The sequence below is a fragment of the Ovis canadensis genome, chromosome 22, assembly GCF_042477335.2.
Source record: "Ovis canadensis isolate MfBH-ARS-UI-01 breed Bighorn chromosome 22, ARS-UI_OviCan_v2, whole genome shotgun sequence".
Lineage (NCBI taxonomy): Eukaryota > Metazoa > Chordata > Mammalia > Artiodactyla > Bovidae > Ovis > Ovis canadensis.
Genome location: NC_091266.1, coordinates 64,074,101 through 64,102,083, shown reverse-complemented (window position 1 = coordinate 64,102,083; position 27,983 = coordinate 64,074,101). Strand labels below are relative to the sequence as shown.

Here is a 27,983-nt window from a genome sequence, read left to right as displayed (position 1 = left end):
CAGCAACTATTCCTCACAGTCTTGAACTGGATAAAATAAAGATCAGAAAGCTAAGTGTTTTTCCAGATGAATTTTAGAAAGGAAAAACCACTACGGGGGGAAGTTACTTCTGGAGGCGGTTTAATAACTGAGAACAACTTTTTTATCCCTACCTTTAAAAGTACCTATTTTTGGTGGAAACAACATCAAAGACAAGTCTAGAACGCATACACTTACACATGCATGTGTGCACACGTGACACTCACGTACAAATACTAGACACAAAACATATGTCTGAGAAATGAACAACGACAGAGTCATCATCTCCCTACTGCAATGGGCTAAGGCATGCATTTGCCAACTGCAACGGGTCAGGTCTTAGAATGCTTCTCCTCTTAACTGCATCCTTCTACAACTGTTTATATTCCATTTTTAGCTGGTCTAAACAGCCTGGCAGAAACCTGTGGTTGGGATGTGCAAAATTTGCACATGGAAACTCTTTGCCTAGTGACCCTGCCCCGACATTCAGCTGCAGGGGGACGGCTCCCAGTGACACAGCTTCTTCAGGATGAGAGGAAACGTCTTCCCCAAGCTGTGTGCTCAGCCCAGGAACCCCTGGCCCAGCCCAACCTGTGTGAAACCACGTACAGAGACAGCAGAACACTTGCTTCCCCCACTGAAGGTTTCCATGGAGGCCCCTTCAAGAGCGACGGCCACGCCCACTGTCCATGAGGAGTCGCAGAGCAAGCGCACTGTCACCTCTGCTGGCCAGTGAGGGTGGAGAGGCGGGCCTTCTGGAGAAAGGCACAGAGCAGCAGCTTTACAAGCACCATCACAGCAAGACTCGGATGCCCCCAACACACAATACGTGTGAGTATTCTGCCAATGGATGCCAAAAGTTAAAGTAAACGCCAGTCCAGGAGGACCAATGCTCTTGGAACCCCTCAGAATCTGCAGGTGTACTGAAGACAGTCTGTAAGCCAAGGTCTGGGTTACATGCCTGTGTGTAGCTCGCATGGAGGGTGTCAGGGAAATGCTTCTAAGGAGACACACTAAATGAACCAGGAAGACCTGGAATAAGCGGGTGACAGCTCCGGAAGCAAGCAGCACGGAGGAGGCAAAGCCAAGATGCAGGCGCTGGGCAGAGAGCAGGCCGAGCGCTTCTCCCCACTGCCTGGAGCTGCAGCGGCGAGGCGGCTCAGCCCAAAGGGACACTGCACAGAAGAGCAGCACTCAGACGCCAGGAACCGCGGAGACGCTCTCTGGCTCATCCTCCAGCCCGACACGAAGTTCCGAGAGCTGAGAGAGGGTAACAGACCCTAGGTGTGGACTTGCCAGCACTGTGTGTCTAGGTCCCTGCTGGACCCCTCGCACAGCACTTCCATGACACGGGGGACCCATCTCAACTTTGGATCGAGCCATTTCCACAGCAGACACCTGGTGAACCACCACCACTGCCCTGAATTCCACCAGCAAAGCTGAAACTAGCTGGCTGGGAAACGCTGGTTTCCCAGATCAGAGTCTGGAAGAAACTGGAAGTCAGTATTAGACCCCCGCGAGTCTGACACCAAGGGAGCAGATGCCCACAGCAATTTCAACACGACCGCCAATCGGCCCACCCCCCATCCCCGCCCAGCTCCATCCTCCTGCGTCTCCCCTCTCCTTCAGTTTTCTTTGGTGCTGCTTCTTGACCAGCTCCCTGCTCAACTGTCCCTCCAGATGGTCCTCTCCTCCTTGTGGTGTCCCCATAGCCTAACCCCCTGAGAACTGGCACCATCGTCAGGTCGTGGCAAGCTGGGGCCTGGGCCCTTGCACACGCCTCCCCCCGCCAGGCCTCCGCGGCCCTCGGGCACCGGCTCCATTGGCCGACCACAGACAACGTCACAGTCTAGCTCTACCGTCAAGGCACTGGGTCAGACGCGCACCCCAGTCCCTGACCACTGCAGCCCCCTCCACGTTTGTGCACGCACACCCCCCACGGAAGGACAGAATACACCTGACTGCCCACCAAGCCTGTCCTGTGCTGGGCAAGGGTTCCGTGTAGGTGGAGCTGTCTCGTTCATTACTGCACCATGCCCAACACGTATCCCCAAGGCACAAGGCCTGTCACACAGCAGGCACTCATGTGCTCTGAGTGAACAAACAAGTGACTCTAACTTAATCCTAAATTTATTCAACGTTTTCATTACAGCAAGACCCACTTCTGTCGCTTGATACAGCAACTGGAGATAAAAACTCTGGATGAATCTGACACAAGACAATGCTTCAGTTCGACTCAAAAATTAAACTCATTTAACCTTTAATTCAGTTTAAATTCTAAACTGATCAGCATTCAAGAATGATCCTGTACATTAATATCAAGGAGCTGACCTAATTACTGACACAATTTAAAGAAAATAAATTTAACAAACCAAGTGTATTTTGAGTTTACAGCTTAAACCACAGTAACATCTTGAAAACAAAAGCTGAACATTATTCACTAATCGCAGACGGTTTAAATACCAGAAAATATTAGATATACATGAACAATAAAAAATTCTGGAAATAAAATCCAAAGGCAAAATATCAGAAATACATGTCAATGGTCTCAGATCCTACACAGCTCTATTTTCATAAAGGGGAGTGGGAGCGCCGTGAGGTCCAGAGCAGCGAGCCTGAGGAACGGCTCTGAGCTCTAGCCACCAGGCCCCTTGTGTGGGGTCAGCTCTGTCCCCTATGAGACGGGCACAGCGTCGCCAGACAAGCTTTCAACACCAGCACGTAAGCATGAACATCCTGCATGTCCGCGATGCACACATCACGTTAGGAAGGCAAACACGTGAAAGACGCATCACCCTATCTGCTTTATTCTGACAACACTAATTTTGAGCCGAAACTTTCAAATGAGACATGAACTGGTGAACATTCTAAAGACATTCACATCCAGGCAAGGAGGCCCAAGGATACTGGAGTGGGAAGCCTATCCCTTCTCCAGGGGATCTTCCCGAGCCAGGAATTGAAGCGGGGTCTCCTGCACTGCAGGCGGATCCTTTACCACCTGAGCCCCCAGGGAAGCCCCCACACCCAGACACCCAGCACAAAGTGACCCTAATTCTCACTGCTAAACCCTGACCAGGCCTGTCTCCAGGCCCTGCTCCACCGCTCATGTCAAGAGGCAGCACCAGGGAAGGAAAGGTCAGCTCTGTAGCGGAGTTAGTGCCGAGAACCAGAGTAAGTACAGAGACCACCTCTTCTCCCCGCAGCCTTCCCCCAGGACTCCAGGAGCAGCCCCTTCTGCCCCCTCACTCCTCTGCTGACAATAGGGGCCCTTGTGCAGGGCTGCGGAGCTGCCCAGGGGCTGCACGCGGCAGCTGGCACTCAGCTCCTCGGGTGAGGCCCCGCCCATCCGAGCAGAGCCCTGACACCTGACTCCTGGCAAGCCAACCCCTCTGGAAAAGGGCTCTAGAAAACAAAGGAAAGGACCTCCAAGGTGTTACAGCGCGGTCATAGACTCCACTGCTTCTCTTGGAGTTTAACCTCCTTTCTCTCACCATCTGAACAAGCCTTTTAACCAACTTTCCTGACCGCAGCTAATTAGAGCATGGAACACGGTGCGGACTGCCAAGAGGCTGGCCAGAGGGGGCTGGCCAGCAGGCACAGTGACACGGGGCGGCACCAAGGCAGATGAGCCGGGAGGTGGCGGGAGTCCCACTACGTCCAGGCCCAACCACCACATGGCAGGGAGGCCTCCCAGGGGCCACTGCTGACTTGACCAGCTCCACCAAAACAGGCCCTATGAGACCATAGGTCCCTAGGGGGACCCCACAAGAGCACACAGTCTAGGCCCTCTGGGCCTCAGGGTCACACATCAGACACCCTTCCCTTAAGGTGAGAGTTGCTGCTTGGAGAAAATGTGGAAGAGCCCCTGGCTTTTCGGGAGCCTTTTTATCCTGTATTGGGGTATAAATGATTAGCATGTTGTGACGAGTTTCAGGTGAATAGGAAAAGGACTCGGTCACACACACACACGTGTCCACTGCCCCTAAACGCCTCCCATCCAGGCTGCCACACAGCACTGAGCAGGCCCATGTGCTCTACAGGAGGTCCTTGTACATTATTCCTTTTAGATACGGGCTTCCCCGGTGGCTCAGTGGTAGAGAATCTGCATGCCAGTGCAGGCGACGTGGGTTTGATCCCTGGGTCGAAAAGAGCCCCCTGGAGAAGGGAATGGCTGCCTGTTCCACTAGTCTTGTCTGGAGAATCCCATGGACAGAGGAGCCTGGCAGGCCACAGTCCAAGGGGTTGCAAAGAGTTGGACACAACTTAGAAACGAAACAACAGGCAACTCTGAGTTCCTCCTCTAAGTCTATGAGTCTCTTTCCATTTTCTAAATTCACCTGTATCATTTCTTTTTAGATTCAACATAATGCCATTTGCAGCAACATACAGGAAACGGCACCCCACTCCAGTGTTCTTGCCTGGAGAATTCCAGGGACAGAGAAGCCTGGTGGGCTGCAGACCATGGGGTCGTGAAGAGTCGGTCACGACTGAGCGACTTCCCTTTCACTTTTATGCACTGGAGAAGGAAATGGCACCCCACTCCAGTGTTCTTGCCTGGAGAGTCCCAGGAACGGAGGAGCCTGGTGGGCTGCCGTCTATGGAGTCGCACAGAGTCGGACACGACTGAAGTGACTTAGCAGCAGCAGCAGGTGGACCTAGAGACTCTCATGCTGAGTGAAGAAAGTCACAGGAGGAGAAATAGTGTATGTCATCCCTTATACGGGAAAGCCCAAGGCTTCTAACCAAGTCACGACTCCCCTCCTAGTGACAGTAAACCAGATATGGTATGACTCACAAGTCCTGCACCCAGTGAGGGCGCTGCCAGGAATGTCCTCCAGGGAGCACACACCACTCAGCCTGCGTCTCCTCCTCAAGGGCAAGGCCCGGCAGCAGAGTCGAGGCTTCTCGCAGCTGTGTCGCGGCCACAGGAGACCTGCTTCTTTAGGAAAACTGCAGTGCCAGCCTTTCAAAAGCAGGCATATGGACAGTGGGGAGGTTCAACACCTAGAGGATTTCAGGACTTTTCCCAAGCCACAGAGGAAAGCACCCTCTCCCTCTGCTTGAAATCAGCCAATATACCTCCTTTGCTCTAAAGTGCTCCCACACTTCAAATGTTGGAAACTTGTTAAAAAAAAAACAAAACTCATTCTGACAGTTTGGAGTTCATATTTAGAACTCATATTTGTAGCTGTTACTCAACTGTTCATTTCTTCCTTCTAAGAGGACCCTGGCAAACTGAAAATTAAGTGAACCAACCCACAGACACGGAGTGGGATGGGAGGCACGGAGTCTTGTCATTTCCGTCACCCTGAAACAGAGCAGTAAGACCGAGAGAATAAAACTCTTACATTGCTATTTTCTGTCACATGGATGTGGAAAGTTCTAAATCTCAGTGACACTTGCTTAAAAATGCCCAATCACCCTGCTCCGACCTTTCACCCTGCCCAGTAAACAGAGAGCCTGTGCAGCAGGCTAGAGTCTTAGGGGAAAGGGGAAAAGAAAGAGAAGAGGGCGAAAGCCAGTGAAGCCAGCAAAGCCTGTCTGTCCTTTTCTGGGTCAGAAGCTGCACAGTAACGTGCGGCATCACCCCTTTCCGTGCTCGTGTGGCACCAGCCTGTGCTGCGGGGGCCTGTACCCACCTTCTCTGCGGTACAAGTTGCAAAGCCGACCCAGGAGGAGCCCCCCAGAGGCCCCGCGTGGAGGGCCGGTCACCCACCATGCGGCCCTGCGGTCACCTGAAGGCACACTGTGCGCTTGCTCACCTGTGCCTCACGAAGCCGCCCTGAGATGCTGCTGCACAGCCGCTCTGGACGGCCCGTCTAGGGACAGGGACTCTGTCTAGGGACAGAGATGCTCCCAAGAGCTCCACCTCCGCTCCCCCTCACCATGTCAGCCATCCGCCTGAAGACACCAGCGTCTCACTTGTACAGGACCCTGGGAGTGAAGTGCGTGCATGATCTGACCTGGATTATTGATGACCTAAGTCAGGAGAGGGACTCCCCACACGCTCCTGATAACTCAGCCCTGAGCCAGAAACCGTGCGGAGGGAGGCCCCTCGACACCGCCAGGCTGCAGGCTCACCAGGGCATCCAAGCACTTGCCCCCGAAACAGACTATTTGTGTGAAGCCACAGACTCTGGCAAGTTCTCCTCTCACAGACATGCTCACTTGCCTCCAGAGACCTCCTTAAGGAACATTCTGTAAAGTAAGACAAGTCCTATTTTCAAGCACACATCACATCACATCATTCTTCTGAGCTGCTGCAGAAAAGCCGCGAGACACCTGAGCTGGCCGCAGGTACAGCCCCTGCGGCGCGTGCCCCAGCCCCTTTCCCGGGAGCACTTCTTCAGGCGTTTATCCTTGAGAACACGCTTCTCTTCCTGAAAGACCAATGACAACAAAGCAAGTGCAATGTCTGTATTAAAATTACCCAATCTGTTGGGAAGAATTGGCTCAGCATCCCGGGAAGGTTTTCATGCCGTGCAGACTCTCAGGATCTATCCTGACCTGGAACCAGCAGACCAATGGGCACCAAGGTCCCACTCGGAGAGTACGGAGCAGCCCAGGTTTAGCAGGCTCAACAACCCCAGACAGACCCCCGACAGCCTCACGTTCTCCTGATGGTCCCCTTAAATATTTAAAGATGAACAGGAAAGCAGCAAATGTATACGGAAGCCAGCAGTCACTGTCCGTTCAAACCAAGGGATTCAATCAGACTTTGAGTCCAACTTCCCTTCATGAAGGCCTCAAAGGCGTCTTCCTTCCTTCAGGGGAGTGAGGGCGTTAGCACCTTCCAAAGTGAAAGCCTGGCAGTGCACCCGAGGGTCAACCTCCTCCCAGGAGGAACTCAGAGGCCCTGCCATGACGCTCTCTCAGGCCCCAGGGGGTTCTGGTGCATCCCCTTCAGCTGGCTGGCCACCCAAGTCCTCAGAGGAGGTAACACCTAACCTTCATGCTCCTCCCAATCCTCAACACCAGAGGTGGCGAGGCCAGACGCCAGGAGCCAGAAATGACAACATCAACCCGAACCATATATTCTTATCAAGCAGAAAACAGTCTGCATGTGTTTTTAAATTTTTCAACACACAGAAAGCTTTACAATGGTTTACTTTGGCTGGCCTATAACTTTTTCACTTGCATTTGGTATTTTTCTAAAGCGCTTTATATAGAACAAATTAAAAAATGAAAAATAAAGATAACTCTATGACAGACACGGAAGTACATCCAATTAATTCTCTCTAGCCTTCCATATCCAAAAGTCCTACTACTATTTCCATAATGTTAAGTATAAACCAGGGTTGTACAATCCATTTTTAAGTAATCAAATACTATGATCAACCTTATGGAAAACCAAACAAGCCCAAAATAACCCTAGAAATACAAATATATCCTTCTGCCCTTATTTCAGATTTTAGACATTGTGGTGAATGATGATGAGGCCAGAGCTCTGCTGCCACAGGAAGACGGTGTGGGGGGAATCAGTCAAGCTCTTGCAAAAAGCCTGAACGAGACAGTTGTTAATGGAAGCGTGACACTGGCAGGAAGCTGCAAGAGTGGGACTATGACACCACTTGCCAAACTGCTATTCCTCACTCACATTTTTAGGAAAGGCGGGTAATGGATCTTATGCAAAAATGAAATCAATGACCACCGTATGAAGCCATATGTACAAGTAAACAGACACAGGAAGCAGGAACCCTACTTTGTACAGAAGGGTGGAAGGAATTCCACCACAGACAGATGCCGGGGGCCAACTTCTAATTGACCTACTGAAGAGCACAGCGAGGCCTCAGAGGAAACCGATGCCAGACTCACAAGCACTCAGGATGGCGAGGCCAGGGGCCACCATCCTGAGGACGCTCTGCTCAACAGCCCCTTGGCCACCCCCGCCACAGGAGCCGGCGAGCACAGCCCAGGAGGGTGCAAATGGCTCCACCTGCAAAAAGCCAAGTGGTGGGAGAGCCCCCTGGAGGGGGGCGAGGGCAGCACCCCCTTCCCTCAGACAGCGGGTTCTTACCAGAAGCCTGCCTTCCAGACCCAGGGGGCACCAAACTTGAGGAAAAGGCTCCAGGACAATACACTTCTGGAAAGGAGAGGAGAGGCCACTTCCAAATTCACTTCATGTAGACAGAAAAACCCAAACGCCCAAATCTCATAAAGACATCACCAAAAAACGTTATACACAACACCCCTCACAAACTTAAAATACACAAATCCTAAACTAAACAGCAGATTTATCTTTCAATTATTTATTTTTGCCTGTGCTGGCTTTCTGTTGCCACGCGCGGGCTCTTCTCTAGATGGGCACGTGGCTTCTCACGGAGGCGGCCTCTCTTGTTGAGGCTCGCAGGCCCCACGTGCCTGGGCTCCAGGAGTTGTGGCCCATGGGCTCAGTTGCTCCACAGCACATGGGATCTTCCTGGACCAGAGAACCGGGCTCCCCTGAGTTCGCCCACAGACTCTTACCCAATGGACCACCAGGGAAGTCCCAAAATAGCAAGTCTACACCAGCTCTATGTAAGGGAAAAAAGATTATGCCATGGATTATTGTGGCGCAAAATTTCAAGGTTGATATAGGCTTCTAAAATTAACTTATTGCACATTTAAAGAACAAAAGAGAAAAACATGATTATGTTGACAAATCCACAAAAACTGTTTAACAAAATTCAACAGATTGAAGAAGCATTTTCAGAGGGAGGGGGGCCAGCACAACACAGGCAGCAGTCACCCTGCTGTCCCCCATGACTGGGAGCACCCAGGGAGGCCAACTGAGAGGATTTTCATTCACTGTCAGACTGGAGGTTCCAGTCAGTGCAACAAAAGTAACAGAAGGAAAAAGATCAGAAAGAAAGAAACAAAGAACCTTTACTCACAAACATCATGATTTTCTACAGAGAAAATCCTAAGGAAACTGCAAAAGAATTCCTGGAACTAAGAAGTGAATTTAGTGTTATGTACCAGCAGCAGTAGTTTTAAAGTAAAAAAAAAAAAAAGAAAAGAAAAGAAAGAAAGAAATTAAGTGGATTTAGAGTACCATCGAAAACAAAGTATTTAGAAATAAGTTCTACAAAATACACATAGATCTTCAAGCTGGAAACTACCAAACATTACTGAGAAAAATTAAATAGAATCTAAACAAATGCAGAGATAAACCACAATCATGAACTGGAAAATTCAATTTAAGATGTCAACCCTCCCAAAATTGATACATAGATTCAATGAACTCCAATCAGAATCCCAGTAGGCATTTTTGGAGAAACTGACACCTTGATTCTAAAAAGTCATATGGGGAACTGAAACCTAGAAACCAAGACAATCTTTAAAAAAAGGGGGGGTGGTGGCTGGAAGACGCAAAGACTTATCACAGAGCTCCATCAAGTCGGCATAGCACTGGCACAGAACAGATGAAAAGATCAGCGGAACAAAACACTGTCCAGACATGCAGAACCCACACAAGGATGGTCATGTGACCGACTGTCAACAAAAGCACCAAGGCAATTCCCTGGAGAAAGGAACTGGTTCCCCACTCCCCTCCTTCAGCAAATGATGCTGAGACAACTAAGTAACCTGCAAAAAACTGAGAACCTCACAAGTTAATTCGAGATGATGGAATACCTATCTAAACAGGAAAAGCTAAAATTACGTTTTTCAAATAACTGAAAATGTGAAATCAGAGCAGGAAAATATTTCTTAGAGACACAAAAGATGCTGAACAGAAAGGAAAAAATAGTTGGTCTTCCTCAAAATTAAAAACTATTCACTAAAGACATTAGTAGAAAAATAAAAACATGTCCCCAAATGTGAAAAAATGATCAATACAAATATCTGATCACCAAATTGTAAGCAGAACTACAAATTGAAAATAGCAGTTAAAAACACACAAGAGACCCGCCTCACAATGAACACTTACTGAGAACAGTGTTCAGAGATCAGCCAGTGGGAAAGGGCAGGTCACCACAGAGAGAAAGCAGACTTCGTACCCACCAGGATGACTGAACCTCTAAAACCTATCCACGCCATACACGAGGGCACGACACGCTCTCTCCTACATCCCCGGTAAGAACGCAACAGTGGTGACTGGGGAAAGCTGGCAATTTCTCAGGAGGCTATAGATCCATTTGCCATGCAGTCCAGCCATGCAATTCACACCTAGGAATTCACTCAAGAGAAATGAAAACATCTGTCCATAAAGAGGCTTGAACAAGAATTCTCTTGGCAGTTTTACTCACAGTAGCCCCAGACTGGACAATTCAGCTGTCCAGCAACATGAGAATGAACAAACAAGCTGTGGTATATTCATATAACAAACTACTACTTCTTAAAAGAGAATGAACTACTTACTGATACACAAAACAATGCGGGTGAACTTTGACATCATCACTGAAGCAAATAAAAAAGCAGTATATGTTGTTGGCTCCATGTATGCAAATTTCAAGACCTGGCAGAACTAACCCAGCATGACAGGAATCAGAACACTGGATGCCAACGGGAGGGGCTGACTGAAAGGGGGCATGAGGGAACCTCCTGGAGTGTTTTATATCTTGCTTTGGGTTGGTGGCTGCATGGCTTTACATATCTGCAACAACTCACTGAACTTTATGACTTAAAAATCTATGGATTTTACAACATTATGCAATTTTTGCCTTGGTTTTGTAAATGAAACTGTTAATTCTCAGTATTCACAGAGATAATTTTTATGCTATTCTAATTCTGAACTCCCCCTCCCTCGAAATTAACCACATGTAACAGACCCCTGGTTTGTCCCCGCCACACACACACCTATCACCTCCATGCCGAAGCCTTAACTTCAGCCAGCACCCAACCACCGCCATGCTCCAGCCTGGCATGGCCAGTGAAGTAAGACAGGAGCCAGGGCTGCTCTGGAACGGGAGGGCCTCCCCTCATCTCCCTGCTCTTCCCAGGAGCGGGCTGTGGCACCTCGCACCCAGAGCCCAGCCTGCAGATGCCGAGGGGAAAGCTGGGGGCCGGGCTCCAGGGACCATCCCCCAGCAGACTCAGCTTACTGCCCACCTCCCCGTGCTTCTCCCCCAGAGAAATGGGCTGCATCTCACGAAGCCCTTGGTGGAGGAGCTTGCTTTCTGCAGCGCAGCCTGATCCTGACTCGATGTAGCAAGCACAGAGGGCAGAAGCAAAGCTAAGCCGCGTCCTCGCTCTGCTCTCACACTTGGGAATCGGCACTTGGGGCACCTTAAGAGGTGCTTTCCCTCCTACCTTTTCTTCCCCAAATTCACTGTGTCTTTAAAAAAAAATAAAGAATTCAGCACATAATTTCTGTGATTTACTGTGCAATGAACATGCTAAAAGACAAAATGACATTTTCTCTACAAAGTATTTGGTGCCTGTGATTTTCTGAGCACTACAGCCAGATGGTTCTCATAAAAATAGAGAAGACTGTATTCATACAGTTCAAAGGTTTGCTTATTTTTCGGTCTTAAAAAAAGACTATTGATTGCAACATGCAGCTCTACAGGAAAAATCTTGACAGAGGCGGCGGAAACTGATATTTATTACTGCACTTGTGCTCATTACGGCCGTCTCTGACAGGGGTCCACTGAAATCAATTTTTATGTTTCTTATGCATTTTCTTTATCTAACGTTCCTGGAACTGTGTTTATTAGCCAGTTAAGACAAACACAGGGCAGAGGAGTGGGTGGTTTTTCCCCCTCTTCTGTCAGAAATAAAAAGAACTGCAACTTTAATACAACTGCTATTCACAATCAATGAATGAAGGAAATGGAATGTTACATTTCACAAGAAAATATTAAAAAGTGCTTTAACTTTATGTTTTTACAATTAGAGAAAATACCAGAGAGCATTCAAAAAAAGGGAGAAGGGAGTTCCATTAGAAATGGTAACATGCTAAACTTCCTCTGAAAAGGGGATTTTCCACCCTTCCCCTCAGCCACACATACGCGCCAACATCAGACACCATTTCCAAGAGCCCCAGTGGGGCTCCCGATTAAGCGATTCCAGGACTCTGGAATAAAACTCACCTGGCAAGCTGATGAACAGTGAAGGCTGGTCCCGATTTAAAAATCAAGACTAGGCAAGCAGCTCCCTGTCACCAAATTTACAGAGGGATCCCCCTAGCCTACTTGCTTTAAGAATCAAAGTGTTCAACGCTCACGGTACCTCTGTATACGTACACATTAATATGTCTTGGGGCTTCTAATTACAGGTTATGCTGCTATGGTTAATCAAAAGTGGAAGGTTCCTGGGCAACAAGCACAGATGCTGAAAGTAACAATCATGGCCCCACCATTTCTAGCGAGATGCTAATTTCTGTGATTTGTAGCCTGTGGCTCGTGTTACCCTGTGGTCAATGGTGAACAAGCAATAACCATATTCTCTCTGTCGCTCTAAACATACCAGGTAGTGGGTGTCACACAGGACGCTCACTCACCTAGTGTCTGGGGTCTTCCCGCCATGCAGCTTTATCCCATGCAGACCCTGCTCACAACCAGAGATCTCCAGCTTCCCCAGAGGGCTGTCCATCACTCTGTATTTCATTTCACAGGTCTCGTCCATCTTCTCAAGAACCTAAAGAGAACAATCACTGCAGCTGAGCCCATGTGAAAGAGTGTGGTCACTCCTAAAGCAAACAGAAGCCCCAGCTATTTAAGACATGAGACACCTCCTGAAGCTTTCGTCCCCGTTTTTGAATTTAATTATAATGTGTCATTTTTATAACAGTTACTTTGGAGACAGAAAATTACCGTAATTACACAGAACAGCAGTGCATTCTCCTTCCGTTTCCTTAAATTACTATCTCCCTTTCTTCTCAGTTATCTTTAACCAATGCATAGTCAAAGATGAAATTAAAGCTCCTCTTAAATAGTCTCTAAAACTATTTAAAATGAAACAATTACCAACAACTTTTTAAATGACAACTGAAGACAAACCATGTGATATTTTGAATAAAGTATGTTTAACAATAGAGCACTATGGAGTGAACTTACAGAAACAGTGCAGTTTAACTCCACTCTTACACAATGGCCCCTGTGTTAACAGGTGGCTGGCCGGGCAGATGCGCACTGAAACACAGCGCTTTCGCTCTGGAAAGCACACAAATTTTAGCTACAAACTGAAGTCGCTCAGTCGTATCCAACTCTTTGTGACCCCATGGACTGGAGCGTACCAGGCTCCTCCATCCATGGAATTCTCCAGGCAAGAAAACTGCAGCGGGTTGCCATTTCCTTCTCCAGGGGATTTTCCTGACCCAGGGATTGAACTCTGGTCTCCACATTGCAGGCAGACACTTTACCATCTGAGCCACCTGGAAATTGTCAGGGTAGTCCCTCTTTTCAATTTTTAAAGGGATCCAAAATGTAAGGACTTTAGCAATAGGGCAGCCCTTCATCCATTCTCACCTTTTAGAACAGGAGGGACACAGCTGGGGACAAGATCTGTCTCTGACGTTTTGCATGACCTTCTCCATTTCAGGAGAAGGGCTTCGGAGGGGGGTCTAGTGGCAATCAGGGGGGTCAGGAAGAACTTGTCCAAAGAACTGTACAACAGCTATCCTATGATGTATCATCCATGTGAATTTTGAGGGACGTTAATTTTGGTCAACTCAGCAAAGGTTTACAAGAAAGAAAAGCTGTACTAAGAGCAGCAAGAAGCCAGGACCATGGTTTAGGCCAATTGACATTAAAAAAAAAAAAAAAAAAAAACCTCTTGACTCCAGAGGCGAGAGCTGTGGGAAGCCCCCCTGGCCCGGAGCGGCGCTGGGCTGCTTCTTCCCCGCATGGACCCCTGCCCCGCCTCTACTAACACTCCTCTCTCCAGAGCGCCACCCTCAGCCACAGCGGTCTAGGGTACACCAAGCTCCAGGGCAAGGCCTCCCTCTGAGCTCACCTGCTTACCTGCTCTCTCGACCTGTGTGTCCCGAAAACAAGCCAAAAGAACTTGACAAAAACTGGAACCTTGCACAAAATCTCCTGTACACAGCACTTCCACCCACCCCTGCCCTCACCCAGACCCGGATTCGCCCTGGGCGATGCATCCCCGTGCGCCCCGCCAGCTGTACCTCCGCAGGCACTCACCTCTCACTGTCAGCTCCTCCATTTCCACCCCACCCGCCAGGACTCCCCCACCAACTCTCACCTCCCTGAGGAAGGGCTCCTGGCACTCATTACCCTCGGGCTCTTCCCAGGCCAACCACCTCTCAGCTAAAACGCTAACGACGTGAAGGGGCCACAGCAGGGCCAGCAAACTGCAGCCCATGGGCCAAACCCAGCCCAGTACCTGCTTTTGTAAATAAAGCTTTATTGGGATACACCCATGCTCACCATTTACAGGCTGCTGGCCGTGGCTGCCTTCACGCTCCAGGGGCTGAGCCAACTGGCTGTCCTGCAGCCCTAAGCCACAGGCGCTCCTCACACGCATCGAGGGCTCCAGTCCCCGGGCGTGGACACCAGAAACTACCCCTCCCCGACCATCCAGTCTACACCGTGCAGCCTGCTGTCTGCCCTACTGTGAAACTGCAGCACACCTCCGCCGCTCTAGCCCCAGGTTCTTCTCCCTTCCCTGTGCCTGCCACCTGCTCCTAACGTCTCTTGCTGTACCTCTGTTCGCTGAACCCAGGGTAGGCCAGGTGAGAGCGGGGAAGCTGGAAGAAAACTTGAAGAGCCGCAGGAACTGCAGACATGCTTACTCTCTGCAGGCTGGCACAGCAGCCACAGCAGCAGCAGACATGCTGGAGCCTCTCCTCCCAAGGCTGACCCAGCAGACGCAGCCATAAGGCAGCCACGAGGGCGTCTCAGGTGGTGCTTACACAGGGCACTGCGCGTGTGAGGGGCTGTAAGTGACCTCAGCTGTTACATAACCACATATTCACAAAACGTGGGGCAGGAGACAGCAGCCACGGGGCCAGAGAGAGCCTGACCACCGCCACCTGGCCAGCTGCTCTTTCTCTATGTAAGGCCACGCTGATCGCCACCTCTGCCTCCCAAGAGCCCGGGACAGAAGAACAAGCCATGCCTTGAAGAGGTCAAGTGGCGTTCCCCAAACCGCACGGTGCTCCAGCATCACTCCCAAGGCTCAAAGGTGCGTTAGCGGGATAAGAAGAAAGCAGTTTTGTTCTTCTACCAAGCAAGTACTCGCCAATTGTTCACCGACCCCTGCCCTCTACCCAGTCCTGCTCAGCAGCACTGGCCTCCGTCGGGCTGTTCCGCAGGCAGGACTCCTGCTTCCAGGCATGAGAAACCAGTACTGGCTAATTTAAGCACAAAAGCAACTTACTGAAAGACTCACAGAAGTTCTGGGAAGAAGTTTAGAAAACAGTAGGAACCAAGACTGGCCACCGTCCAACCACAGGCAGCACCAAGCCTCAGGATACACCTGTGGAGGCGCCGGGGACTGCAGGCACGCGGCAGGCCCCAAGGGCACCGCCGCCAGCGAACAGGATGCTGCGGCCACTGTCAGCGCCCTGCTGCCCGGGCTCCCTCTCACGTGTCCCGGGACTCGAGGCCCAGGCAGGAGCTCAGAGCTGGCGTGGGGCCAGGCCCGTGGCACCTGTGTCGAGTGTCCAGGAAGAAGGACAGCTGCCAGGAGGGCTTTTTCCGTGTCGGCCCCCCTCAAGGACACGGACCAGCACTGCTACAGAAAGGAAGACTGGCACAGCACCAACCACGAGAAAGGTCGAACAGCAATTTCCACTCCCCTTCCCAGGCCTCAACCTTCTCAACAATAAGATAGGAAGAGTAATCCTGTTTTCACCAACTTCACCAGGGTATTCTGTGGGCCCCCCTGGAGAAGATGGGAAAAGCCAAGAATGGGGTGGGCCAGGTACTCTTGCATTTGGAAAGACCTCTGTCCTGCTCGGCACACACCCAACCCTCACCGTTACTCCAAGCAAAGGCTGGGGAGACACGTCCAGGTGTGCAGAGCAAGCCAGGGGCAGGCAACAAAGGTGACTTGGGGCGTGGGGGCACGAGGGATTCCCCTACTTGGGAGGACGAGAGAGCTCAGGCCCCTCACTCCTCTGGGAGAAGGGCCTTGCAGGTCAGGCCAGGTTCCTGAGCACAGCCCAGACTGGCTGCACTTCGGAGGCCACTGGCCTGGAATGCAGGGAAAGGGCAGCCAGCCAGCTTCCTGAGCTGGAAGGGCTGCCTCTGAACCGAGTAATGGCCACACGCTCCAGCTCCTCCACCTGTGAGGGGCCACGAGGGCTCCAAAGCTTGGCCCGAAGCCGCCGTGCTGCCCGTGGTCTGCAGCGGCACACACCTCGCAACACCGCACTGGCCCCGGACCACTACCTGAGGCTCGACTCCCAGCCCGCGCGCGGCTGCCTCTGCACTCTCAGAACCAGCTCCGCCAGCCTGCACAGAGCGGGGGGCCAACCACAATCATGCCAAGAACCAGCAAAGGGTAGCTCATTCTTAACAGGAATAACTGGCAAGTTCAAAGTCTCAGTTCTGAACAAGTGGCATGTCACTTCCAGCCATATCCACGCAGCGGATCATGTAGTTATGTGAAGTCTGAGAGAGTGAGCTCCTTCGACTTCCTTACTGGGTAAACAGGATGGAAATCAAAGCCTACTTCAGTGTTCCTGAACATGAGGACTCCCCGAGGACTCGGGCCTGGTACCCGCGGCCCAGCCCCTCCAGCCTCAGCCTGGCTGTCCTTTCAGGAGCGCCTCTGGGCTTTCAGGCCCATTAGCAGCACCCTGCTCGTGAGAGATAATGAACCATAACCCACCGATGGCTACTTTGCCAGAAAAAGAAAAGCTGCAATTTTTACAATATTTTATACCAACTCTGCCAGAAATGGCATTTGAGACTCCACAGAAGCCTGTGCAAAACTTCCTTTCCTGTAGACAACCATGACATTCCGTACAGAGTCCTTCCATGAGCAAGAGTAAAAATTAGCTGAATACTGAATCCTACTATGTAATGGATAATGTGTCCCCAGGACAGAAGCGCTGGGCCATTTGGCGTGGAGTGTGTGTTGAAGAGAAGCCCAGGCCGAAATAGCAGGCGTGCTGTAAGGTCCCGTGGAGCTGGCAGGCCTGGCAGAGGGGTGGGGGGAAGCCAGCAGGAGAGACAGGGGCGTCACAGACACCAGGAGGGACCCTCAGAGGCTGGAACCAGGCAGCAAGAAGGGCGCGGTTTCAATAGCAGGCGAACGCGTCAGGGAGCCAGGGCGTCTCAACACAGGCTGGTGGGAGGCGCCGTCTGGAAAACAACAATGCCAGACACACACGGGGCTGCCACGCACATGGTGGCACAAAGAAGCTGAGGAAATCCTTAGCCCTGTGAGCACGACAGACCTGCCCAACACCCCACAGCAACGCCCCCAGGCCACGGAGGCCAACCCACCTCCAGCTCTGAGATGGAATCCCACCAACAGACGCCAGCCCAGAGAAGACCATGACTGTGACCCCAACAAGCGAGCTGCAAAGGGAATGAGACCCAGGAAACACGCTGCTCACTGCGGACTCTCCAACATTCACGGCCCAAGCACCAAGCCTAGGGCCAAGCAGGTTTCTGGCAGCCAGGCAGGACTCATGGCCAGGCTGCTGCCAGGTGGGGAGGGTGGCTGCCCCAGGGGAGCAGGGCCACCTGCTGCAGGGGAACAGCTGAGAAGGTCTGGAGAAAGCGACATCTACGCAGAGACCAGAATCACAACAAGGAGCCGGCCAGGCGAGAAGGCGCGCGTGGGAAGCAGGCCAGGTGGAGAGCCCAGCAGCAGAGCTGGGGGCCAGGGAGGAGGCCCAGCCCCTGCAGAGAGAACCGCGGGCAGACACGTGGCCTCCGTGGGTCAGCGTCTAGCCTCGCTTTGTCCCTGAGGTGCCCCAGAGCTTTACACTGGGGACAAATCCACTGGGTTGGCCTTTTCAAAGACATCCTCTGGCCGCTGTGTAAAGAATGGTTGAGCACAGAGGTTGGGAGTTGCGGTGGAGACCATGGAGACAGTTCGAGGCCTGACAATGAGCTCAACCCGTGCGGGAGAGAAGGCAGCCTGCATAACGCACTGTGAGTAAGGCTTAATAGTGAATGTTCAACAATACTCGGGTGCCCTTACGCATGAGCCCCCAGGCGCAGGGGCGCACAACTGGAGTGAGACAAACGGGGTCTACCGGGGGAGGAAGACTGCCCACAGAGGGCAAATCCTGCCAAACGATCTTTGCAGCTAGATCCAAAAGTGCTCTGAAGTAAAAGCGTATTTTAGACTATCCATATAGATACGGTAGAATGATTTAAAGTATCCACCTGCATCTCTTACTTACATGTTCTGAGTTTTCTACAGTAAACTTGAAATTCTTTTACAAGGATAAAAACTGTATTAAAATTCAACATAATATACAAATGATGTCAGCAGATGCTCTACATTTATCACTGTCTCAATCTCACAGCCATAAAACAAAGGACTGTTACTACTTTTCTTTGTAAAATAAAAACTCTGGGGTATGAAATTGTTTCTGACTTACAAAAAAATGGGGGGGGTGTCCTTCCCTGGTAGTCCAGTGGTTAAGAATCTGCCTTGCAACACAAGGGACACCAGTTTGATCCCTGGTCCAGGACACGATTCAGCCTGCGCTCTGGAGCCTGGGCTTCACGACCGCTGACGCCCAGACACCCAGAGGCTGCGCTCTGCAACGAGAGAAGCCACCGCCAGGAGAGAGGAGCCCCACCCGCCACAGCCAGAGAAAGTCCGTGCGCAGCAGTGAAGACCCAGCAGAGCCAAAACAATCAGATCTCAAAAAAAAAGTTGGATAAAACAAAGATCCAAGAAAGAAATCACATCTCCTTTCCCATCACTAGTTCTACACATGAGGCCTGCACAGCCCCCCAACACCTTGGGGCCCTCCCTTCCTGCCTGACCTCACCTCTGGCTGGCGAACCCGATCCACTCCACGTCTACCACGCCTTGCACACACAGACATGGCTCTTGCCTCAGCACCTTTGCACCTGCCACTCATGCTGCCTGAAACGCCTTCCCTTCACATTCTGGCATAGTGGCCTCAGTCTCTTAGTTCACAGTCCTGCTCAAACGCCACTGTCTCAGAGAAATCTTCCTAAAACAGTCCATCTCCTTCATCCATCCTTTCCATCTTTTTCCTTTATAGCACTTGTGTCATGTAAAATTATACTAGATTTATTTTATTTGCCATATGTTGCCTTCATAGAATGTAAGCTCCAATACAGGTAGCAAATGTTATGTGACAACTCTGGCCAATGAATAAGGAGAAGTCTGCTGAGGGGTCTTGTTTTAACTTTAAAAAAGTTTTTACATGGCCAGCACCATCTCCTCCCCTTTCTCCCTTTCTTGACACTGCACATGTGATGCCTGGAGCCGTGGCAGCCTTCGATAAACATGAAGCAAAGGCAACGGGCTGGAGAGCCCCTGGCCCCGACGCTGCAGCCCCTACCACACCAGTGCTGTCTGTGGCTGGACTTCTCCTTGTGTGAGGAAGAGAGAGCTGTTTGTTTCAAGCCAAGGTTGCGAGGATTTCCTGTTTCAACTTGAAAAGTGAAAGTGTAGTCTCTCATTCATAGCCGACTCTTTGCGACTCTGTGGACTGTAACCCTCCAGGCTTCTCTGCCCATGGAATTCTCCAGGCAAGAATACTGGAGTGGATTGCCATTTCCTTCTCCAGGAGATCTTCCCAACCCAGGGATCGAACCTTGGGTTTCCTACATTGCAGGCAGATTCTTTACCGTCTGAGCCACCAAGGGAGCTAACGCTGTATACTAACACTTAGAATGCATCATAGGTGCTCAGCAAATAACTGTTGAATAAATGAGCTAATTATCCAAATCAGTCAAGTATACTTGATGTGAGAACTCAGAAGGAGAACTCCAGGATTAAAGACAGGCTGGGGTCTGAGGGCCAGAGGCTTCCTGGAAGAGTGCCTACACAAAAAGACGAGTCACCTTTTCTGAGGGAGGGGTGAAGGAGGGGGCATTCCTGGCAGGCAGGTCTGCCGTGCTAAGGCCCTGAGCCAGAGGGAGCACAGCGTGGCTGGGAGCTCGGGAGGCAGCAGACACGGGACGGCAAGGACCCACGTCAGAGGGAGCCCACGGCAGTAGCTCCTGTGCGGACAGGAGCAGGGGGACAAACGGAAGCACCGAGGACCCAAGAGCCTCCTGAGCAGGGGAGGGGCGTGTGGTGTCTGGGATGCTGTAGCCACCCCACAGGGTTACGATGTGTTCATAACAGAATCTGCTCCAGTCACAGTAGGCCATGCCGGTTTCCAAGCCAGAAAGAGGAGGGGAAGTTGTACCACCCAGCCATCGTTACTCCTGAACAACAGCTTTACAGCTGAGGAAACCAGGGGCTTGTGCTGGCAACGGCGATCTGCAGGCCCTTCTTCCGGAAGCAGCCAAGTGGAGGCCTGGGGAGCCCCGTGGGAGGACAGGAGGAAACCCACCACCCAAAGCCCACCATCAGTTTCCAATGCGCCAAACCCACACGCATGTGATCTGAGAGCTAGGCTACAGGGTCCTGTGGAGGCTTTGACAAGCCAGCTCTTTGAATATTTTCCAAGAGCCACAAGGGGCCTGCTCACATGGTGGGAAACCTGACTTCCTTAATGGAGTCCCCCAGCCGCAGGTAGAACCAGGCCCACACCCTTTCAGGGGGACAGCACCACAGGCCACATTTAGGACACAGAAGGGGTTAAGCAGCCAGCCAGCCAGCCCCCCCTTCCACTCCCATGAAGCACAAGCCTGTGACCCCAGCCTGGAGGCCTGGCAGGCCCAGCTCCTTGCATCATCATGGCAGCCACCTAAAGCCACAGAGTGGCTGACATTAATTGGTGGCAGAAAAAAATTGATTTTTCATGGCTATTTGGAGACCTCTGAAAAAACTAAGTGAATTTCGTTTCATCTCCCTTTCAACATGAATGGTATTTAATGTTCTGAATTAAGCAGTTGGCGCCAGCGGCCGGGTTCCCACTATATCAAAAGCAAGAAACCCAGTAACAAGCTGTCTCCCTCCTCCTCTGCTTGTAGCATTCCAGGCCGGCCACGCCTGTTTAAACACTGTCCTTCCAGAACCATCTTCACAGTCCTCTACCTTCCACTTTTAATCATTTCTAGTATCGGTATCCTGCACAATGAAAATGACCAGAGAGAGGCTAGGAAAAGAAACCTTGCCTGCCTTCTTCCTCGCAGTGCACAAACATGGAGCTCAGACGTGCTCCTGAGGCTGCCCCCGAGCCAGTGCTCAGCCCACAGGTGAGCCCAGGCCGCCCCAGGAGCCGCATCTCAGGCCTCCCGGCCTTTCCATCTGCTATGCGTGTGAAGTGGGAGCCCGCTGGCACTGAGAACTGATGTAGGAAAGGGGCGCAACCCAGCTCCAGTTCCTTCTGACATCAACAAAGCCATCACGAAAAGATGGCCAGTTTTACAATCACCCTGCTGAACAGAGGACGAGAAAAAAGGCATCAGGGAAGCACCTTTGTCCTCGTTACTCAAGATCAGCCCACCTAACAATCAGGTGTGAGGGATTCTTTTAACTAGGAAAAAAACATGTAGAACCCCTACAAGAGAGAAAAAGAGAGAAAACCCCCTACCGATCACCTCTTAATAAGACTGGCCAAAGTGGGTGAAGAAGAAAGTGGACAGGACTGGTCCCCGCCAGGTGTGTGAGTCAAGAAAGAAAACACCAGAGAAAAACCCAGGCCGGTGGCTAAGACCCAGCTCACAGTGCCACCAGGCGGGGGTCTCCACCGTGGAATTTCACCGGGTCACTTTCCACCAAAAGTCAAAATACGGCTCAATTATGCCCTAACAACCAAGAAGAAGGCTTCAATTTGGTTGAAATGATTTTACCAAACAAAATACTGGCACTGCCACCTGGTATATCAAATTTAGAACAGATCCAAAAGTTGTGCAAAAACATCACTTCGCGTCTATACAAAAGCCTGCAAATGGATGTTTATGGCCGCTTTATTCACAATGCTAAAACCTGGAAGCGATCAACACGTTCCTGGCTTAGTGAGCGGCTGAAGTGCTGCCCAAGACCAGGGACTATTAGTCACTGTGGCAAAGAAATGTGGCTTCAAGCCATGGAGAGGCACAGAGGGACTTAAACGGATGTTGCTAAGCGAAAGAAGACAGAAAAGCCTCCTGAAAGGACTGCGCGCCCTGTGATTCCAATCATGTGGGGACAGTGACACCACCAGTGGTTCCCAGGGCTGGGGAGAGAGGGAGGAAGAGCAGAACACAGACTTCCGGGGTGGGGAAACCGTTCTGGAGGCTGCGTGACATTACACTGAACACAGCTGTCCAAACCCGTGGGGAGCACCAGACCCAGAGTGAACCCTGACGTGAACAATGGACAAACGCATCAATGTGTGTGTTGGGGGTGATGGTGAGGAGGGACAGGGGCGTATGGGAACTCCCTGCACCTTCTGCTCAACTTTGCTGTGAACCTGAAACTGCTCTAAAAAATAAAGTTTATCTTCATAATTAAAAAAAAAAATCACCCCAAAGCCTTCTGCTATGGCCCTGACATGAAAGGTTCTGCATTACAGATACACAGCTAGGCTTTCAAATGAAACCTGCTGGTGTGGGGGGTCCCACAAATACTGAGCTCTGCCTGTTCCCAGCTTATACAGACTTTCAGAACATGTGATCTGTGCTTTTTTTCATTTTCATCACTGGAGCCGGCCCTGCATGGCAGAGCACCATCCTGATTAACCACACTTTGGTCTTGAAGAATACTCGTCACAACAAGGGTTGGGAAGTCAGGGCCGGGGCGGATCTTAGCCCCACAGCATCACCCACAGGTGCTTCTTGTTGAATAAGCGTCACCAGTCATCTCAACAACCCACTACAAGCAGCATGTTATAAAAACAGCTGAGAAAATGCCTGCCTGTCAGAGCTGCTGTGTTAGAGGGATGTTTAGGAAATTTGCTCACTGGTCTTTAAAACCACCATTTCTAGAATAAAAAGAGGCACCATCCTACACTTTTAAACTATACTTAAAACTCAGTTTTCCTTTCTAAAGTTTTCATTTTTGTTCTTGTTAGCAAACTAAGGTATACACCATGCAGGAAGGTAACTGCTTTTCTGTTCTGAAGCTCAAAGGCTGTTGTGAATTTGTGCAAATAGACAGGAATTGGTTAGGGAGCAGTTGGAATATAAACTCGTGTGTGTGTGTGTGTGTGTGTAAAAGAAACTTGTGAATCTGTGCAAATACACAGGAATTAGGGAGCACTTGGAATACAAACTCATTTGTGTGTGTATGTGTGTGTAAAAGAAACAGACCACAGAGAAAGTGCATAAAACTAACACACGTACAGCTTAACAAACTACTCCAGAAATTTCTTGGAACTTCAAGCATTTTTGAAAAATATTTCCAGGTGCAATACCAAAGTGACAATCACTGCACACATATCCATTGTAACAGTTCAGCTAAAATACCTCTGCATCTTGCCAAAACTCGGTCCATGATACCAGAACAATCTACAGAGAGAACAATAAAGGTCTTTTCAGAAGTATCAGCGACAACCATTAAAAATGTTCCCTACAAAGCTTTCCTACTAACCAAAGCACTGCAGACCAGACTCAAATCTACACAGACTTGCAGTGAAGTGAGAGGCTGAGGTCACAGCATGTTCACATCTGAGTGTACACGCTCTCCGGGTACACAGGGGGGCCTACACACACAAGACTACAAGTGAAACACTGTACACCTGCCTAGCTGATTAATTTCAGGGAAGAAAAACTTAACACCGAAATGAGAATGATGCACGAAAACCACATTTTTCTTAGGGTGAAAAAGGAGACTTCAAAGATGTTTCCCACTTGCTGGGTTCCCAGACCCAGGAAGCACCAGCCACTGCCCCCAGGGCCCCTCCTCTCAGGGGGCTTTGGGTGAAAGATGGGCGAAGCTCCATTCCAAGGTGTTAGTTGGAGCAGGTTATGCTATTTAACCCTCTTCTGGCAATTCAGAGAACATCTGAGTACTTGGCGAAGGAAGAGCTATTCTTGAATAACTAGTGTACCAGGAGCCAGAAGGCCAGATGCCCCAATGATCAGAGAAAGCAGGTTACAAAGAGGAATGAGGCCCAGACCTCCCGCGAGGAGCCCAAACAGTCAGAGGCAAGATGAGAACTCTGCATCCACAGCCACTTGAGCAGGATTTGGAAAAGCAGCCAGGAAGTCTTAATTCTGCAAGACGACCCCTCCTTCCAGCTCCTCCTCTGCTCTAATGGCCGGGCCTCTGTGCTCGGCGGGGAGCCAGCACTGGGCGGACACGAAGCGCCAGCAGGACAGCAGGCGCACCGCAGGTCTCCTCGGCCCAGCCGAGCCTGCCGCCTGGTCCTCGGGGTCCCACGCGGCCTAAGAGTCCGGCTGGCTAAGCCCCCACGCCAGGGCCCGGGCCCGGGCCCCGAGAAGGGGAAGGGAGGCTACAGGTGACCCTGAGCAGCCGCTCACGCCCGGTCCCAGGTCCCCTCGCCGCTCCAGAGGCGGCACGACACCTGGGGGCTCCTGAGGTGGGAGCGACGGCCATGGCGGCGAGGCCCCCCAGGGCAGCGTTGCGGGACACCCCGCTGCTGACCGCAGCCGTCCTAGGGGAGGCGCACGCACACAGCGGGCCCTGCCGCGAACGCCCCCCTCCACAGCTCCTTGCGCTCAAGGCTGACTGGCCTCTCCTGCCCGTTTAAACTAGAAGGCGCACCAAACGCTGTTACAAGACGCCGCTTGGGGTTCCGAGCACTCACCTCAGGGAGAACAGCCGACTCCACAGCGCCGCGAACCCTGAGTCTCGCGGGAACCCCGAGTCCCGAGGAAACCCCAGATCTCAAAAGAACCCCAATTCTCACGGGAACTCCACATCTCGCGTGAACTCTGCGTCCACCCCCCCCAACCCCCGGGACCCAGAATCTCGCGAGAACGCCAAGTCCCACGTGAACCCTGAGTCCCAAGGGAATCCCAAATCCCCTGTGGAACCCGAAATTTCGCAGGAAGCCTGAGTCCTGAGGAAACCCCCGAGTCTCACAGGCACCTCAAGTCCCCGTGAGAACGCAAGAGACTCATGTGAACCCCGAGTCCCACGAGAACCCAGAGCCACGGTGCCCTGTGCCCAGAATGTGGCCCGGTGGGCAGGGATCCACAGCACCCACAGGATCCCAGCAACAGGCTGACACCTGAGCCCCTTACTCCCCAAATCTCACGGCATCCCCGCATCAGTCGTGGCATCCTGAACGTTGGTAAGGACAGAGAATGAGCTGCTTATAACTTACTGTGAAGAAAAAAAATGAAAAAATGCCACCTTTTCCCTAACTTTTAACTACCGTTAGGACTGCTTATGTGAACATCCGCTAGGAAAGTAGTCGTGTGGAGGTCTGATGGCGGGGGCTCTGGCCCGCGTCACCCCTGGGGGTTTGGCGGCCTCCCACGGGTCCTCAGCGCACCCTGCCAACAGCCCCCGCCTCACAACCTGAAGACGTTCCACGACTCGAGGCACCAACTCAGTCCCGGGCTCTACAGTGACAGTCTGTCACGGAGCTCCAGGAGAGAGGGTGGCAGGCTGGTGCTCACAATGAAGTGTCAGGTCTTGAAACAACTGTGATGTCTTGGGAAGCTTCAGCTTAAATATGTCATAGCAGAAAATAACCTCATTCTTTACCCACCCCTACAGTTGGGCAAAGTTTAACTGACTTAAGAGAATAAGAAACATGTGAGAACAGGCGGGAAGATCTGAGAGAAACACTTTTCAATCTGGCAAAGCAGCCAAACCCAAGAGATGCCTGCTGCAGAGCAGGACAGGACAGGCCGCGGGCTGCAGCCACCGCAGAGCTGGGCCAGCAGGGCTGGTGGGGAAGTGCAAAGCTCTCACACTTGTCTTCCTGACAGCAAGATGTGAATCAGAATCGTCCTCACCCACGAAGAACCCCAGAGTATCAAAGTATCAGAGGTTTGTCTGCAATCAAGCCAGGAGAAAGACGTTCTAGTCAATAGTTTCCCACCTGTGTGTTAATAGAACCTCTATGTTATAAACACGTGCTTTTTGTGTCGCTGATGTAATGAGCCTCCACAGGGGACTCACTATAATTCTGTCCCCTGGTTCAATAACCCAATCCCTGTTTGCACTGGTTCATACAGCGCAGTGAGTACAGTTAGATCCAAACTCCATAACAGGCTCCGCCAAAATCCTCAAGAGACGGCTCCAGCAAACAGCCAGGAAGCACATCCCCACACCTCTAAGATGAGTCAACGGTGGCTTTTGGGGAGGCCTATAGTAATATCCCTGCTCAAAGTGAGGGTCCCACCAGGACCCACTGACCAGCTGCAGACAATTAATCCCTGACTCCACCCTTCATCAGCCTTTCCTGGGTTCAGTACAGTTCAGTTCAGTCGCTCAGTCGTGTTTGACTCTTTGTGACCGCATGAATCGCAGCACGCCAGGCCTCCCTGTCCATCACCAACTCCCGGAGTTCACTCAAACTCACGTCCATAGAGTCGGTGATGCCATCCAGCCATCTCATCCTCTGTCGTCCCCTTCTCCTGCCCCCAATCCCTCCTAGCGACAGAGTCTTTTCCAATGAGTCAACTCTTTGCATGAATGAGGTGGCCAAAGTACTGGAGTTTCAGCTTCAGCATCATTCCTTCCAAAGAATACCCAGGACTGATCTCCTTGCAGTCCAAGGGACTCTAAATTAGAGTCTTCTCCAACACCACAGTTCAAAAGCATCATTTCCCGGGTGCATCCCACAAATAAGGCAAGGTGCTCAATACCAAGAAGGGCTGAGAGTAAAGAGCAGGGACACATGTGGGCGAAGAGACTGTGCACCTGACGATGATCAGGGTTGGCAGGGTGCAGGGCATTTTAAAATGGTTGGGGTAAGTCCAAATAAAAACACTTCAGGATGTGCGAAAAGGACATGAAATTCACATTTAAGAGTCTATAAATAGTTTCAGTAGAATGCAGCCAGGCTCATTCTGTGTTGTCTACAGAAGCTCTTGTGAGTACGGCTGACCCTTGAATAACATTGATTTGAACCATGTGGATCCACTTATATGCGGATTTTTTTCAATAGTAAATGCTATAGGACTGCACAACCCTTGGTTGGTGAAAATGGTGAATGCAGAACCATGATATGGAGGGCTGACTATAAATTATGCTCGGATTTTCAACTGTGTGGGACGGGGGATCTGGGGTGGGGGTGTCCCTAACCCCCATGTTGTTGAAGGGTCAGCTGTAGTTGTGATAGGACCATACAGCCTGCAAAGCCAGCAACATTTACCATACAGTTTATTTTAGGAAAAGTCTGCCACCTCCTGACCTCAAAGTACATAAGTGATTACCAGACTGTCCCAGGTTTTGTCCTGTCGGATCCTTCTCTCCCACCTGCTAATAAATAAATCCCAAGATCCACTTTGATGGCATATGCTCACCCCCCGTCTCTGACACTACAACCTCGAGCAAGAAGTAGGTACCAAAGCTCTCTGGAATTTCTTAAGTACTGGCTTAGAAAAACCAGCCACTAGGTCTTCAAGAGTGCTAAGTCTGGCCACCACTAGGACCACCGGATTAGGGCCTTTTTATCCCTAAGAAAGAATCCACTGCAGCCTGTTTCTGCAGTGAAGGGTTCCCGGGTGAGAAGAGCGCTGTGATTGATGGCTTGCATCCCAAATGGAGGAGTCTTATGTTCCAGACACGCTCCGGCGGCCGAGAACGAGCCAGCCTTGATGGCACAAGGCTCTTGGAGGGACAGACACCATCCCCACCGCAAGGCCAAGCAGCCACTGACACGCACTGCTGCTGCTGAACGATTAACCCAAGGCAGGAAATTTTATGTTCTAAATTAGCTACATTATGCCCAAAACCTATCAGTGGCTTGATAACTTGAACATATAATTCTATACCTTTTACTCTTTAAACAATAATTCAGTCTAATCCCGTGGCTAAAGCCAAGATTTCCAGACCAAAAGTGCACTTTCCATTTGATTAAATACTAATAAATGCAAGAATAAAATACT

The 27,983-nt window shown here is 50.9% G+C and overlaps 1 protein-coding gene across 7 annotated transcripts in view; it reads right to left on the bottom strand.

Annotated features, from left to right (window-relative positions):
* MGMT (O-6-methylguanine-DNA methyltransferase) overlaps positions 1 to 27,983 on the bottom strand; it is a 268,884-nt gene that overhangs the window by 203,404 nt on the left and 37,497 nt on the right. For 6 of the 7 annotated variants that reach the window (XM_069567770.1, XM_069567771.1, XM_069567766.1 and 3 more), the window contains one exon: positions 12,443 to 12,579. In XM_069567770.1, the coding sequence (XP_069423871.1) occupies positions 12,443 to 12,567 (125 nt within the window). In that variant the 5' untranslated portion in view covers positions 12,568 to 12,579. Of the gene's footprint in view, positions 1 to 12,442; positions 12,580 to 24,721; positions 24,860 to 27,983 lie in introns of those variants that run through there. The other variant, XM_069567772.1, reaches the window with a different exon arrangement.